The 17,336-nt window shown below is 45.2% G+C and overlaps 1 protein-coding gene across 1 annotated transcript in view; it reads right to left on the bottom strand.

Annotated features, from left to right (window-relative positions):
• The window catches only part of col18a1 (collagen type XVIII alpha 1 chain), a 166,776-nt gene that overhangs the window by 56,094 nt on the left and 93,346 nt on the right, over positions 1-17,336 (bottom strand). The window contains 7 exon segments of the mRNA XM_033023498.1: positions 2,876-2,902; positions 6,558-6,602; positions 9,468-9,539; positions 11,576-11,698; positions 14,099-14,143; positions 14,225-14,287; positions 17,047-17,187. Of these exon segments, the coding sequence (XP_032879389.1) occupies positions 2,876-2,902; positions 6,558-6,602; positions 9,468-9,539; positions 11,576-11,698; positions 14,099-14,143; positions 14,225-14,287; positions 17,047-17,187 (516 nt within the window).

Here is a 17,336-nt window from a genome sequence, read left to right as displayed (position 1 = left end):
CTTCTTCACCCAGAGGGTGGTTAATTTATGGAATTCACTGCCCCAGGGAGCAGTGGAAGCAGAAACTTTAAATATATTTAAGACTAAAATAGATGTTTTTTTAGCTGCCAAGGGGATAAGGGGCTACGGGGAGAGGGCAGGGATATGGACCTAGGTATGGTTAGTATAGTAAGACCTGAGTGATCTCCTGGACAAGTGTCGATCGCCTGGATTGGGGTCGGAGAGGAATTTCCCGGATTTTTTTCCCGAATTGGACCTGGGTTTTTATCCGTTTTTTTGCCTCCCCCAGGAGATCACGAGGTTTTTGGGGTGGAGAGGGGTGATAGCGGTATAAAGGGGAGGGTAGTGTCTTGTGTTCTGTGTCTTGTGTCTACTGTTTGTGGGTAAGTGTGTCTGTTTAGTGTTCAGCCATGAGCGAATGGCGGTGCGGGCTCGACGGACCTGGTAGTCTACTCTCGCACCTACTTTCTATGTTTCTATGTTTCTATGATGAGCTGAAAAAATGTAAGACTCTATTCAAACTAAAAACACTCTTCAGAAACAAAAGATTGAATGGTTATGAGCTGGACCAGTGATTTTCTTTTCTGTTTGGTTATTTCTTGTTTGTGGACTGTTCAACAGATTTTGGGTCCATTTGTTCCCATTATTTTGTTTTTCCATGAAAATGTATAGAAAATAAGAGGGGGTAGGACCAGAAAAGTTTTCGAACTTCTTCTTACCCCTTTTGAACATGAACGATATTATTTGTATTATTTGAGTTACTTATTTGTTTGTTTCCCTTTGTGTTTTATTTTATTTTTTATTGCTTACAAGTTTATTTGTGTTTGTATTTTTTAACATGTTCAATAAAATTAATAAAGTAAAAGTAAGTAAAGTAAAAACTTTATGGGTAGCATTACTGCGACTATGTTTTTTTATTTTTTAACTACTTGAATTTAATTTTCATCAATACCAAATTTTAAATTCCAGAATTCAAATGCATATCTCCAGGTAAAGGGACTGATTCTCTAGACGCTAACCAGACAGAATCTGTGTGGCAGTGTTGGATACAGTAAAAGCACCCAAATAGGTCCTTGGGTCCATCGAGGCCAGTGAAGCCACTTAGCCTTTCGAACCTGTTGTGCCATTCATTAGATTCTGGGTGATGGGTGACTCAACCACATTGTTACAACATAGAACATTAACAATAAAGGAAAAGGCCATTCGGCCCACTATGTCAGTGCCAAACGTGATGTCAAAATAAACTCATCTCAATCTCGAATTAATGGGAAGGAAAGCTCGAGAATGGACAACAGAGTAAGGTCAGGGCCAATTGTGAGCAGTTCGAGGGGGGAAGTGAATACGGAGGTCAAAGTGCTGTAAATGAATGCATGGAGTATAAGGAATAAAGTGGACGAGCTTGAGGCTCAGTTAGAAACTGGCAGTGATGTTGTGGGAATTACTGAGACATGGCTGCAAGAGGGTAAGGGTTGGGAACGGAATATTCAAGGGTATACCTCCTATCGAAAAGACAGACAGGTGGGCAGAGAGGGTGGGGTTGCCCTGTTGGTGAGGAATGAAATTCAGTCCCTTGCAAGGGGTGACATTGAAACAGGAGATGTGGAGTCAATATGGATAGAACTAAGGAATTGTAAGGGTGAAAAGACCCTAATGGGACTAATCTACAATCCCCCAAACAGTAGCCTGGACATAGGGTGCAAGTTGAATCAGGAATTAAAATTGGCATGTAGCAAAAGTAATGCTGTGGTGGTTATGGGAGATTTCAACATGCAGGTAGACTGGGAAAATCAGGTTGGTACTGGACCCCAAGAAAGGGACTATGTAGAGTGCCTTCATGATAGATTCTTAGAGCAGCTTGTATTGGAGCCTACCAGGGAGAAGGCAATTCTAGATTTAGTGTTATGTAATGAACCGGATTTGATAAAGGAACTTGAGGTTAATGAGCCATTAGGAGGCAGTGACCATAACATGGTCAGGTTTAATCTACAATTGGAGAGGGAGAAGAGTAGATCAGAGGTGTCAGTGTTGCAGTTGAATAAAGGGGACTACGGTACTATGAGGGAGGAGCTGGCCAAAGTTGACTGGAAAGATACACTAGCAGGGATGACAGTGGAACAAAAATGGCAGGCGTTCCTAGGAATAATACAGAAGGTGCAGGATCAGTTCATTCCTAGGAGGAAGAAAGATTCCAAGGGGAGAAAGGGACTAGATAGAGCTAGATAGGACTCTTAAAGATAGCGGAGTCAGGGGATATGGAGAAAGGCAGGAACGGGGTACTGATTGGGGATGATCAGCAATGATCACATTGAATGGTGGTGCTGGCTCGAAGGGCGAAATGGCCTACTCCTGCACCTATTGTCTATTGTCTATTGTCATCTGCCAGTATGTGACACATGATGCTCCATACCCTGCTTATCTATGTGCCTATCTAAAATATCAATAATATTTATTCGGTCTTCAAAGGTTCTTCAAAGGTCTACTGGATAAAATAAAGATCAAATGACCCACCTAGTCGGGATTTCAAACAACTTTTGTGGAAACAATTAACAATAGCAGGAGACGGGGTGTTGCCATGCTCAGACCCATGTACATTGAAGTTAACTGAATGGCTATCAGTAAACTTGATGATAATCACCAGCCAAATGATGAGAGACCAAATGGCAGCCATTGCTGTATCCCTGTCACTGAGGGGCATTGATGGTGAAAAAGCATTGGAGGAGTTAATGTTCCAATAGAATGGATAGATTTACATCAGTGCCCTGTGATTGTTTAGAACCCATTACAGCTTTATGCCCAATGGGAATCCTTGCTTATGGACAGTAAAGCAACACAGAAAGACTAGAGTTACAAGGGAATGTAGACACTTTTGACTCACCTGGTCTCCTTTGAAGCCCAGTTCACCCTACAAGGAAAAGAACAAGCAAACCATTAGGAACACAGGCCTTTCAGACGTGCAATACAATTCAACATTTCAATTCAATTATGGCCATTCTATATTTTGACTTAATTTACTTGCTCTGGATCTCAACGAAAATCTACTTATGCTGGGTTTTGTAATTTCTAATTAATCTGCAGCCTCAACATGTTTCTGTGGGCAGATAATAAGTCCCAGGCCTCATCATTGATGTACAAGCTATTTATAAAAGGAGGGGAAAACTTCTACATGGTTTTGACTTCAGACAGCAAGCAATTTGGGCGGCACGGTAACAGAGCGGTAGAGTTGCAGTCTTACAGCGCCAGAGACCCAGGTTCGATCCTGACTATGGGTGCTGTCCGTACTGAGTTTGTACCTTCTCCCTATGACCGCGTGGGTTTTCTCTCGGTGCTTCGCTTTCCTCTGACACTTCCAAAGATGTTCAGGTTTCGTAAGTTAATTGGATTTGGTAAAAATTGTAAATTGGCCCTAGAATGTAGGATAGTGTTAGTGTGCGGGGATTGCTGGTCGGTGCGGACTCGGTGGGCCGAAGGTATTGTTTCTGAGCTGTATCGCTAAACTAAACTAAACTAAACTAAACAAAGTCACCGATTACTTTGATGCGTACCAGTTCTGGCCAGAGTTGGGTAGTTATTTGCTAAACTTGTAAGCATTAATTCATATGTGGTGGGACAAGTTTAACTCTTTAGCTGCTGAGCTCATAAAAGCAGGCACATCATGATATGGGTATTGGAAGATGCTTGCATCCCACAGCTCTTCTGCAGCTAATATTAAAAAACACATGTCACCAGTGGGTCAATGCTGAATCTAAGAATGAAGGTCTTGTGAGAAGTCTTAAAAATAAATCATGATTTCCAATGATAACAAGATACAGGAGCAGGAGTATTTACGTTTTTTGAAGAAGTAACCAAAAGGTGAGAAGGGCAGGTCGGCTGCTCTGGAAGGTTAGATTGCTTAGTATCCAGCGGGAGTGAGTTAACTGGATACAAAATTGGCATCACAATAGAAAGCAAAAGGTGGTGTGTGGAAGGTTGTATGTCAAACTGCAGCTCTTTGACTCTGACAATGATTTATCCTCCATGACTCTCTGGGGCAGAGATGAAATTTCTACATACTTTGGTTTTAAATGTAGATATTACACCTATAAAATAGGGAAAACTACCAATGTGTATCACAAGACTTTTATTAAACAATGAATTCATGCCATGTAGAGCAAATTACCGAAAGCTTGGGCAGAGATATAAGTTTTAAGGAGCATCTTAATGTAAAAGAAGAAAGATATTGAGATGGAGGCAGGGAATACCAGAACTCCTTCAAACTAGGCATATCTTGAGTACAGGAGGAGAGCCAATGTATGGCAGAACCCGTACTGCCTTGGAGGATTATTTACATTTGGAATCTGCAAGGGATCTCAGTCAGAGAGGAGCAACAGGTAAATAGAGAGGCAATATCAGGGAAGGACTAAAAATAAGGATGAAATTTTGCATGTGAACAGTTACTTAACTAGATACCAGTGAGGATGAGTAAGCACAGGGTAGAGATGGGAAGTTGGTATGAATTAGGAATATGTCAGGTGAGTTTTGGATACCCTCAAGTTTATAGAGAGCAGAGTGCAGAATAGTCAGCTTGGTATGGTAACTGCCAAGAAAGTGCAGACAGTTGTGAACTTAGCAAAGTCATCATGCAAACCAGCCTCCTCCCATCACTGACTCTGTCTATACTTCACAGCCAACTTAATTATGGACCACTCACATTCCAGTCATTCTCTCTTCTCTGTCCCGTTGGGCAGAAGATATAAAAGCTTGAAAGTACACACCACCAGATTCAAGAACAGCTACTTCCTCGTTGTCATTAGATTATTGAATGGTCCTCTCATTAGCAATAGATGTGTTCCCATTTACCTCATTGCGACCATTGGTTTTTTTATCTGCACTTTCTCAGTAACTGTAACACTACATTATGCACTTTGGTTATTTCTGTTTTACACTACGTGTTGTACTCGTACATGGTATGATTTGCCCAGAAACAGACAAAACAAAGTTATTCGCTGCATATTGGTACACATGACAATAGAACATAGAACAGTACAGTGCAAGAACAGGCCCTTTGGCTGACAATGTCTGTGGTGAACATGATACCAAGACAAACTCTTATCTGCCTGCGCATAATCCGTCCCTCCATTCCCTGTATAACCATATGCCCTTCCAAAAGTCTCTTAAATGCCACTTTCGTATCTGCCTTAAACACCACTGCCTACAGTGCATTCCAGGCACTCACTAATCTCTGCGTAAAAAACGTGCCCCGTACATCTCCTTTAAACCTTGCCCCTCTAAAAGTTAATATGTCCCTCTATATTTGATTTGTCCATTCTGGGAAAAGGATTCTGACTATTTACCCTATCTATGCCTCTCATAATTGTATATACTTTATCAGGTCTCCCCACAACCCTTGGCATTGCAGAGAAAACAATCCAAGTCTGTCCCACCTCTCCCTGTGGCTAATACCCTCAAATCCAGGTATCATTCTGGTAAATCTCCTTTGCACCCTTCCAAAGCCTCCACATCCTGCCTATAGTGGAACAACCAGAACTGCACACAATACTCCAAATGCAGCCTAACCAGTCCTGTGAAGCTGCATCATGGCTTCCTAATAAACTAATACCAGTAACATTGTAATAGCAAACGGGAGAGGCCAGCCAAGATTTAGATGAGGGTTTCAGCAGCAGGTAAATGAGGCTGGGATGGAATCAGGGAAATGACAGAGATGGATATGGACAATCTGAAGGACAGCATGGATGTGTAGTCCAAAATATGCCTGACTTGGTACTGATTACCAGTAAGATTGGTGCTTAGTCATAATTATGCACCAGGCCTGCAGCCATCTGAGATGTTTATATGCGACATAAATCAGGGAGATGTGTTCTCAGCCAATCTAACTAAACTAGCTTCTCTCTGGGGGAACGGTCGCTGGTTTATGTTCCATTCCAGAGTTTGACGCACAGGATCTGGGCCGACACTCCAGCACGGTACTGTGGGAGATCTGTGTCGCATTAAACCCAGCCCTTGTTGATCAGAGATCAAATCCCACTGGAAATATTATCAAGGATAATAGAGGCTTCTCTCCAGCCATTTACGTGATTACAAACAGGATGTCCGCTTGTTATCAAACGATAATAAGATTATGGATCGTGGATATGATTGTGGATATGATTGTGGATGATCAGCCATGATCACATTGAATGGTGGTGCTGGCTTGAAGGGCCGTATGGCCTACTCCTGCACCTATTGTCTATTGTCTATTATCTCTTGTTGACTGTGAAGTATTGGCTGGACACAGATTGGTTCCCATATCCCTTCAATACAGCAGTATCTGCCCTTCAAAATCAATCTCATTGGCTCTTCTTTAGATCACTCTAAGATTGTGAAAAGTATTTTATAAATGCAAGCACTCTACTCTCCATCGTATTCATCACACTCTGTGTGTAGTCAACTCATCATGCCAAAGGCTGACACTCATTCACCCCAAGGAGAAATCATCCTCCTTCCCTCAAACCCTTGGAAAATAAACAGTAAACATTAACAGAACTCCCAGACGGAACCTTAGGCTGCAGAGGTGAACTCACCCTTTGTCCAGGAACTCCAGTTTGTCCAGGTATTCCTGGTAATCCCTGCAACAGAAGAGAATAAAACATAGACTTACAAACTATTATAACATTATTCATTATTTTAAAAAATCTGCCTGAAATGATCATTTCTATCTTATTATACTTAATGCTCGAAGTTAATAGTGTGGAGGAGACTATGGAGGTAGGTTGGAAATGGGATCTAAAACCCAATACCAATCTAGTAGAGAGGTGGAGAGGTTTATAGCCTGATGAATTAAGTGGCAGTTGGCTGTGCATTGGTGATAGACATCAGAGGGATGATAGACACAAAATGCTGGAGCAACTCAGCGGGAGAGGCAGCATCTCCGGAGAGAAGGAATGGGCGACGTTTCGGGTCGAGATCCTTCTTCAGAGGGATGATGTTCTACTTAGGGTGCAGGTCTTAATTAATGCAGACTATTCAGGATGTGGAGATTAGTGAGCTCAGTGTTAACTCATGGAACAAGGATGGGATGAGAAGAACACGAAAATAGAAAGCCACAGGCCACGACACGGTGCCTATCCCACACACATCTAAGTCAAACATTGTTTGTTCAAGTTCTACACTGGAAACAGAGCACAAACTATAGGTCGATGCTTCAGTGTTGGGGGAATGCCTCAATATCAGAGAGGCTGAATTTTGTTCAGCTCCCAATCCAAGTCTCCATTGCCTTCTGAGAACAGCTGGAGACTTCTCAGAATTTCTGACAGGCTGAAGCGGAGCAACATCGTTGACATAGGTGATCTGGTTGTTTATCTCACTGCTATCCGAGGAAGGTTGGCAATGAATGTTTCAACTGGGATGTCTGTTCCAACTGGGATGCCTTAGTCATAAAGCAAAGAAATGGGTCCTTCAGCCCATCATGTTCATGCCAACTATCAAGCATTACTACATTATGATCCTATATTAATCCCATTTACTCTCCCTACATCAACTCTCCCAGATTCTACCATTCACCTATACACTGGTGACCATTTACAGTGTCCAATCCATCCTCATAAACGCAGTCTTTTGCCCAGAGTCGGGGAATTGAGAACCAGTTGACATGGGTTGAAGGTGAGGGGGGAAAGATTTAATGGAAACCTGAGGTGTAACTTTTTTACACAAAGGGTGGTGGGTGTATCGAACAAGCTGCCGGAGGAGGTAGTTGAGGCAGGTACTAATGCAATGTTTAAGAGACATTTAGACAGGTACATGGATAGGGTATGTTTAGAGGGCCATGGGTCAAAAGCAAACAGGTTTACAGGGCCTGTTACAACACTGTATGACTCGATGATTCTATATCCCAAAGAGCTCCATAGCAATGAGGTGCTTAAAGTTTAGTTGCTTATGTGATGTACAAAATAGAGTAAGACCCCAGGCTTGTAATAAAAAAGAACTGCAAAAGTCGATTCATACCAAAGATAGGACACAAAATACTGGAGTAACTCAGCGGGTCAGGCAGCATCTTTGGAGAAAATGGATAGGTGACTTTTCGGGTGAACTCTGTCTGTCTCACCGGGTTAACCTATAGCCCTGCCTGAACTGACAGGACACCAGCGCTGCTTCTCCGTGCTGGCTGTAAACCTGGGCCATATTTCCGGCAAGTCCAGGCAGGGCTGTAGGTTAACCTGGCGGGACAGTCAGAGTTGAGCTGGGTTTAGCGCTGCTTCTGTGCGCTGGCTGTGGCATCAGAAAGATTCCAGGCTTGTTACTTTTATGATTTCATGTTGCTGACTCTCATATATCATCGAAGGAGTCAGATGATGCCCTGGTTTAACATGACGTTAGGATGACCGTACTCCAGAGGCGGAGCATGCCCTCTGACTGGCGGCTGAGATTTGGGGTTCAGCGGAGAACCCCCAAGTTTCAAATCGACCACTTAGGTCCAAATTGTTCCAGGTTGTCGGCTGAAGTCAGGGCGGGGAGTCTCCATCACTAATCTGAGCATGAGAAGATTAATTAATTGCTTCTGTGCTTCCTGCCAAGGGTTTTGTGAAAATACGATCCTGATCCTGACTGGAAAATGCTTGTCTTTTGGCTTCAGAAGCTCTGGGAAACAGATAGGAAAGTGGAGATCATATCAGCCGTGATATTATTGAACGATTGGAGCAAGTTTGAGGGGATAAATGACCTGATTCTGCTCCTGTTTCTTGTGATGTTAAGAGTTTGAATGGAATGCAGAAATAGATGGCCTGTTAGATCAGGGAGTAACAGGTTTTTGGAAAGTATCTGAAGAAGGGTCTCGATCCGAAACATCACTTATTCCTTTTCTCCAGTGATACTGCCTGACCGGCTGAGTTACTCCAGCATTTTGTGTCCTTCTTTGGAAAGTGTCATTGGCTGGTATGACAGGGCAGAGAGAGGGAGCAAGTCAACCCTGACTGAGACGGAGATCTCATCAAATCACCACATCTTTAGAGACATCATGTAACATCCTGGACCAATGGCCGTCCCTTAAGTAAGATGATGTGGATGTTTATTGTCCTCTAGATTCTTGGGGGGGGGGGATGCCAAACTAGATGCAAGTGAGGGAGGTGAGATGGGGACAGCGACTATTTCATCATGATGCTTTACCCAACCCTGACTGTGGGATGGGCTTGAGAGGCTGCCATGTCTTCTGCTGTCCATCAGATCCTTATCCCGCTGCATTTGGTGCTTGCACGCTATCTGGAGAACGATCCCCTTGGGAATGAAGGATATTTGTCCCTGGGAGGTGCTTGGGATGTTGAGAAAGAATAAAGTTAAATAGGGACATTCCCCAGCACAAATTGAGAGTGGGGGCCTAATGACTGGCCTAGCTTTCTAGGGGGACACTTAACCAATCAAGAGTGAAAGATTATGATTCAGGAATAAGCCATTCAATTAAGTCAGACCACAGGTATTTTACCATGTCCTTTCACCTTTACCTGAGCTCCTTCCAACCCTCGATGCCCTGGTACACCCGGAAATATTGGAGATCCGGAACTTTCCGCATCATCCTGCAAAGAGAAGTACAACCTATCATTATCCTCTGCAATAGCAGACAAACACACTATACATACATGCACACAACACTCATGACCAACAATCAGACTGTTTCCTCACACTAATCACTGCCAAATCTCACAGTAAGCATTCACACCTACCCACAACCAAGACTGTACACACACAACTCACTATCAACACTCACACTCTACACACATGCCATTCACCACCAAAAATCACACCACACAGACACCACTCACTACCAATACTCTCATGGTACACACTACCCACTGCCAACACTCACACAGGACACACACACACACACACCTCACTCACTATCAACAATTAGATTGCACACACACACCTTTCAACTACCAACACTTCAGTACACACACTGCCCATTACCAACACTCAACTCGTACTGCACATGCATCACTCACTTGCAACAATCACACTGTACATACATTGCTCACTACCAACACTTCACAGTACGCACACACCCCTCACTGACCAATCATATTGTACACACACCACTCACTCCCAGCAGTAAGAGTGCTCTCACACTCCACTCACTACCAACAATTACACTGCATACAACACACACCAAATATCACTCACAACCAACACTACCAGCCTAGCTAGTCACTGACCAAGCTGCTGTCAGTTGGTTAAGGTGTGAAATCGATCCCCTTCCGCCCCTTTGCCTCTCAGAGGGGTGTGAGGGATCCCCAGTACATTCGCTCAGTGGGGCGTTCTCCCACCCGGCTTGGCTTCACCACTAAACCAATGTCATGTAACACAATACTTGCCGCTTATCGGATTACTGCTCGTGGCCAGTGCTTTTGGTGCAACATAATTGCTATATTTTGAAGATCACTTTATTGGCCGTGGGATGAGTTGGGAAAGGTCCTGGGTATGAGGTGCTATAGAATTACAAGCTTCCTCTCCCTCTTCCTCAAGCTGGCTTAAAATAGCCCATGCTTACAAACTAGACAAGATCTAGCTGCTTCTGGTTATCTGACCAACAATGCGGGGGCCATTAATCCACCTTGATTTATTTGCTAGTACAAGCACTTAGTTTTCATTGCCAATTCCTCCCTCAGTGAAGTTTCTCCCCCCGCATTCTCTCTCCCCTCCCACCAAATCTGCTGTGTGGCTTCTGGTTTTCAGGGAAAGTCACCACAGTTTCCTTCTGTCATGGAACCACAATTAGGCAGCCTGTCATTACGTCCTGATGTTGGTTGTTAGTATGGAACGTCCAGGCCAACCCATACACCCACACAGTAACATCCGAGAGGGCAGCAACCCAGAGGAAATAACAACACTCCTACGTGTGTGAGAATGGTGTACATTCTGTGATGTTTAGTCTGTTTTTAGCACTGATTGCCCAGTATTACCCATGTGACTGAGTCTCTCTTGGATAACTATACTTGTGCCAGTGTGTGACGGTGCTTGGAGATGTCTCACAGACCCTTCATTGTGCCTGGCGGGCCATTCTGCCAGAGCACCTACACAGTGCAGACCACTGTTTCAAGGTGAATGAACTTCACCATCCTGTTTAAGCATCAACTTAGGGTAGCAACGTATTAGAATGTGAAGCCCTCAACCTAGGAATTTATGCTTAATAACTCGTTTTTGTAAACCTTTCAGCAAATCCCACTGGTCAGAGAATCTCACAGCACGGAAACAAGCCCTTCAGCCCTTTTGAGTCCTTACCACCCTTCAAACATCCATTCACATTAATCCCTTTTAATTCTCCCTGCATTCCCATCCACTCCCCTCATATTCAACATTGCGTACACGATAGAGGCAAATTCATCTATCAATCTGCACGTCTTTGGGATGTGAGAGGAAATGCAAGCGGTCACAGGGAGGAAACTCTACACAGACAGCGTCAGAGTTTGGGATTGAACCCAGGTCACTGGCGGTATGAGGCAGCAACTCTACACACTGAGTCACTGTGGGCCACCCTCAGCATTGTCTTGGATTATCGCCGCGCAAAGCTCTTGATGGGCGGAACCGCGGTTACACTGGCGTCTGAAGAACTTACAAATCCACTGGGGTGGCCGGAGGTGGGTGGTCCGGGAGGGCCAGGGGGTCCTCGAGGTCCCATCGGTCCAGGCAATCCGGCTAAACCAGTCTGACCCGAAGATCCAGCACTGCCAGGGGATCCCTGTAATGGGAAGAAAGTGGAAGGTGGAATAATGACCCGTCAACACCAACGCAACCCTCTTCAGTATCGGAGTTTTAACCCTGGTACCGTTTGGAATTTCTCTTTGAGATCCACAGCTGTGTGGGTGGAACGATTCCTTTGCTGTTGATGGGGCAGTGGGCTCCAGTGCGATTCCAGTCACTGAATCTCACAGCGCTGTACTGAGAGAGTGCAGCATTGTCAGCATTACCACACTGAATCCAGGCCCTGTTGCCTTCTCATCCTGAGATGCAAGACCCTGGGCTGTTATCTCAAAGGGGATTGATCAGCAAGTCAGGGTAGTAAAGGGTCTTCTTGGCAATGGCATGCGCTGCAGAACAAAGCAATCAACACCTTCTGTCCACAAGTGTAAACACACCCTGGAGAGCACACTGTGCATCTTTTCACATCACCAAGCGGGGAGGAATTTAACAACCCACCATTGGTTAGAAAACGTGAGGAAACTGTTTCATATACAGAGTCATCCAAATGCAAGGTAAAAACAAACGCACTCTAATATGCGCAGACATGCAGCAGGAACGGCCACTGATTCAGGCCATCGCTTACCTTTTGTACTCTGAATTTTCACATCTCTGCATCTTGCCATGGATTTTCCATGACTGCCCACTTGTGACCACTTACACCTCATCTGAACTCACTGTCCTTTCCATTTTTGCCTTCCCTTTGCTTTCCACACTGACTGGTTTCTTACCGATCTCCCTTTCCCTTCATCCTACCACCGGCCTTTCCCTTTCCCTCCTTTTCTCTGGCTGTGTGGGTTTAAGCGGTCGACTTGAATCTCCTCCCGTTCTGATCAAAGGTCATTGATTTTTCACATTAACTGCATGATCTGTCATTCATTTTTACTGTCTTGCAGGATTTATGTGTAGTTTATGTGTAATTTATGTTTTTGTGTGTTTTCTGAGTCTATGTGCATGTGATGCTGCTGCAAGATTTTCATTGTACCTGTATCTCTTTAGATATGCATGTGACGATAAACTCAACTTGACTGTTTGCTCAACTTGACTGCTTGCAATATAGCATTTGATGTGTTGCCAAACCAATTTCACCTCATTGGCACAAAGTGAATGTAATGAATGATTAAAGAAACAGTGATTTTACGATCTGCCTGTGCATTTCTTCCCGAATTGAGGGCAGGCAAGAGGAGGAGTGGAAATGGTCCTCTCGTCGATCTTGTTCCTCTGGTTTCTACAGCTAGTGGGCGGTGATGCTCCAACCTGGCTCAGTTCACAGCGCTCAGCACAAACTGGTCCGCAAGATATATTGAGGACACAAGAGACTGCGGGTGCTGCAATTTGAAGCAAAAAGCAAATTGCGGGAGGGACTGCAGGACTGCAGCTGAATTGTTAATTATTCCTCTGCCCCCACAATGCTGCTCGACCGACTGAGTTCCTCAGTAGGTTGTTTTTTAGCCGTGAGTTATTCTGTCTGAAGCACAAGCAAATTGACCTTCCCCTCCCAGTGAAATCAGCAGCCCCAATAAATACAATATGGACGCAATGTGCTGGAATAACTCAGTGGGTCAGCAGCCTTACCTGCTGAGTTACTCCAGCACTTTGCATCTTTTATTTGTAAATCATCATCTGCAGTTCCATGCCTATGTTATATAATATGGAATCGGTCCCTCACTGATGTGTGAAAGCTTAGTTTGATTGTTGTGCACCAATAGGCTTTATGAAAGGAATTTAACATTTATCGTTGGTACACAAAAATGCTGGAGAAACTCAGCGGGTGCAGCAGCATCTATGGAGCGAAGGAAATAGGCATACGTTTCGGGACGAAACCCTTCTTCAGACTGATCCTTCGCTCCATAGATGCTGCTGCACTCACTGAGTTTCTCCAGCATTTTTGTGTACCTTCGATTTTCCAGCATCTGCAGTTCTTCTTAAACACGGTGAATAAGCCAGGGTGGGCTTAGGTTTGTTTGGAATAGTTGGGACAGTGTCCTGTTTCCGCACTGTATATTATGCAAAAGTCTTTATAAGACTAAGAAAGAGGTTTGGCTACTTTGCTGAGAGTTTGAACATTGAATTTAAGCAACTGACAAAGGACTTGAAGATTGGGACTTCCAAACACATAGTCGCAAACTGGATCCGGGTTCAAATCCCACCATAGCAACTACAGAATTTAAACACATTTAATAATAAAAAAAAATCACAGAACTGTTAAAAAATACCCAATTGTCTTTCAGATAACAAATCCTTAACCAGTCTGGCCTACACCTATCCAGAAGTGCCCTCGTGAATCATTCAGCTTAAGGGCAATTAGGGATAGACATAAAATGCTGATCGCTACAGTGATGACCAGCTCCCGAAACATCAATAACAATAAAAGATTACTTTGTGGAGATATTGGCCCTACCGTGGCACCTTGAGCTCCTGGAAGACCCAAATCACCAGGGTCGCCCTGGAAGTAAAAGGAATATCTTGTCAGCAAAATGGCAACAAAAGCTGAACTGAAGAAGCCGCTTCACAACCCCTGACTTACCGACAGTCCCCTCTCGCCCGGTGTGCCGAACTGGCCAGGTCTTCCTGGTAGACCGGGGGGACCCTGGGAGATATAGGGGAGACATAGAAGTTATTATGAAAACCAGTCAAAACAATCTATGCCTCAGGCCAGAGAAGGAGGTTTAGTAAGTTGGTGGCCAACGGTGGCTTGGAATCTCAGAAGCTTGCGATAGCTAAGACGATGAATGCTATCGGACAGCCTGGCCCAAAGACATCTTGAATTTTGTGTGGTGGAGCCGACTTGGGTGCAAGTGGTCAGAGGGGCAAAGGTTGGCCGGGATGGCAGGGGGTGCAGTGGTCAGGTTGGGGAGTGAGGTGTGCTCAGGGTCCTGGGTAAGAACATAGGGTGGGTTCGCAGGTTCCTTTGCAAGTGTCTGGGCTGTTGGGGGAGTCACAGGGGGAGTCTGAAAGCCAGCTGCTGGCAGGGTGATGCACTGATAGTGCGGGCCACTCAAGTGCCACTGCAAAGAAGCATCCAGTTTAAATTGAACAGTGTTGGCCACCTCTCTCCCACCTGATGGAGGAAAAGCCACATTTCCCCAATCTAGGATTCACGAGCCCAGCTTTCAATCTTGCAGCAGTTTCCATCAACACCAGATATGCCAGCATACCACAAGTGATGGCTTCACCACCCAATGCCTGGACAAAATTGTGCCCATTCAACCCTGCTGGGTGGGGGAACAGGCCCTTTGGTTCACCAAGTCCCCAATGACCAGTGATCCCTGTCCACTAGCACTGTCCCACACACATTAGGGACAATTTACAATTTTACCCAAGGCAATTAACCTACAAACCTGTACGTCTTTGGAATGTGGAAGGAAACCGGAGCACCCGGAGAAAACCTACGCGGGTCACGGGGAGAGAGTACAAACTCTGTACGGACAGCACCCATAGTCAGGATTGAACCTGGGTCTCTGGCGCTGTAAGGCAGCAACTCTGCCACTACATGCCGTGGTGTTGGCAGGAATATGCCATAGGCTGAACCGTGCACGGTGGTGGGGATGTACAAGGTGTCTTACATCAGTCTCTGCCACAGGAGAAGGAAGCAGCAGCAGGTGAAGCCTGAGCAAGTATAGTGCCATTTTAATCTCAGTGCTTGCTCCTTTTAAAGGCATTATGAGCGAGAATGTACAGACCTGTTATTTCTTTGATGGCTCCAACCTCTACACAATATAAATTTATTCAACCCCCTGCTGCCAACTTGACCCAGCACAACATTCCGCCCCCTAGAACCCTGTCCAGCCACACAACCACATTATTATTCCCATTGCCATACACATTGCCTTCCTTGCTCTTTCTGTAACTGTCTTCCGCCCTGACACCCTTTGTGTTCTTCCTCCCAAACAGGTTCTGGCCTGTTGCTCCCCTCAATTTCCTTCACCAGACCATTGGCAGTTGTGCCTTCAATTACCCAGAGCCTGATCTCTGGAAAGAGAATTGGAATCTAGTAGGGCAGTTGTCTCACAACGACTGCGACCCAAGTTCGATTCTGACCGCCACCACTGTCTGTATGGAGTTTGCACGTTCTCCCTATTTCCCCGGGGTGCTCCAGTTTCCTCTAACATCCCAAGGTCGTGTGGGTTATGGGGTTAATTGGTTGCTATAAATTGCCCCTAGTGTAGTTGAGTAGTAGAAACTAAGGGGTGGAGGGGAGGGGGTTGGATGGGCAAAGGGGTGGTTGATAACAAAATGTGGGAGAAAATGGGATTAATGTGGAATTAGTATAAATCATAATCATACTTTATTAGCCAAGTATGTTTTGCAACATATGAGGAATTTGATTTGCCAAACAGTCATACTAATAAAAAGTAACGGAACACACAAAATACATTTTAACATAAATATCCACCACAGTGAATCCTCCACATTCCTCACTGTGATGGAAGTCGAAAAAAAGTTCACTCTCTTCCCTTCTTTGTCTTCCAGCAGTCGGGTGCCTCAAACCTTCCGTTGACGGGCCGATCTTACTCCCGTAGCCGGCGGTGGGCCTCCTGGTCGGGGCGATCAAGCTCCTGCATCGAGGTGGAATCTCAGCTCCCCCACGCCGGGCGATCTACCTCGGGTCGGGGCTTGTCGAACGTTGTGCGGTTTCGGAGCATCCCTACTCGGTCTCTCCCGAGACTGCGAGCTCCTTGATGTTAAAGTCCGCAGGCCGCGGTTGGAGCATCGATCCCAGGCAAAGAATTGGCTCCTATGGTAAGTGCACGCCCCGCGGTGGGGCTCAAAGTCAGTCCCGAGCAACGCCTCCAGCTCAACGATGTTAGGCCGCAGAGCGACCGGAGATACGACCCGGCATCTCCGGCAAGGTAAGAGATTGAAAAAAGTTTCCCCCGACCCCCCACATAAAACAAACTGGAGAACATTAACACAAACTTTTTAAACACACTAAAAATAACAATAAAAAAGACGAAAAGGACAGACAGACTGTAGATGAGGCTGCCATCGAAGTGCCACCCGGTCATTGGTCAGGTGGACTTGTTGGGTTGAAGGGCCTGTTTCTCCACCTTTTTAAGGAAGATCCTTCTTAAAGACAACCCTCCCCCTCCCCCCATGCCCCCCGACCCCCCTCCCCCACCCCCCACAACCACACTGTCCATCTCGAATCTCACCCTATGCACTGGTGGCAAATCTCACCTGATAATATTCTTCGGAACATTCTAATGCAGCGGAGGCTGCATTAAATTAAAGTTATTTTTCTTATACTGAGGCTTTTGGTCGTTAATCTTCTTTTAAAGAAAGTTTGCAACAATGTAAAACTCTTATTTCAGAAGGGTGCCTCGAGTGCTCAGCATGATAACTTACCATTGGCCCTGGTGTCCCGGATGCTCCTGGTATTCCCGGCACACCGGGAGATCCAGGCAGCCCTGTGCTATTCATACCAAACACACCAGGCCGTCCCGGGAGCCCAGGTACACCAGGAGGTCCACGGGGTCCTGGCAAACCCTGAAAGAGAGAAAGATAATTAATCCTTCTGGCTTTCCCTTCAGTAACTCATTTAAGCAAAAAAGGAGTAAGGGGGCTGTGGGGTTAAAGGTCAGGCCATGCAAGACCCCTGAGAGTGGCAAATAACTACACCGGAAGTTACTTTGAAG

Source organism: Amblyraja radiata, chromosome 7 (assembly GCF_010909765.2).
Source record: "Amblyraja radiata isolate CabotCenter1 chromosome 7, sAmbRad1.1.pri, whole genome shotgun sequence".
In the NCBI taxonomy this organism is placed as follows: domain Eukaryota; kingdom Metazoa; phylum Chordata; class Chondrichthyes; order Rajiformes; family Rajidae; genus Amblyraja; species Amblyraja radiata.
Note: the sequence above shows the minus strand (reverse complement) of the source record. Positions and strands in the feature narration are given on the sequence as shown.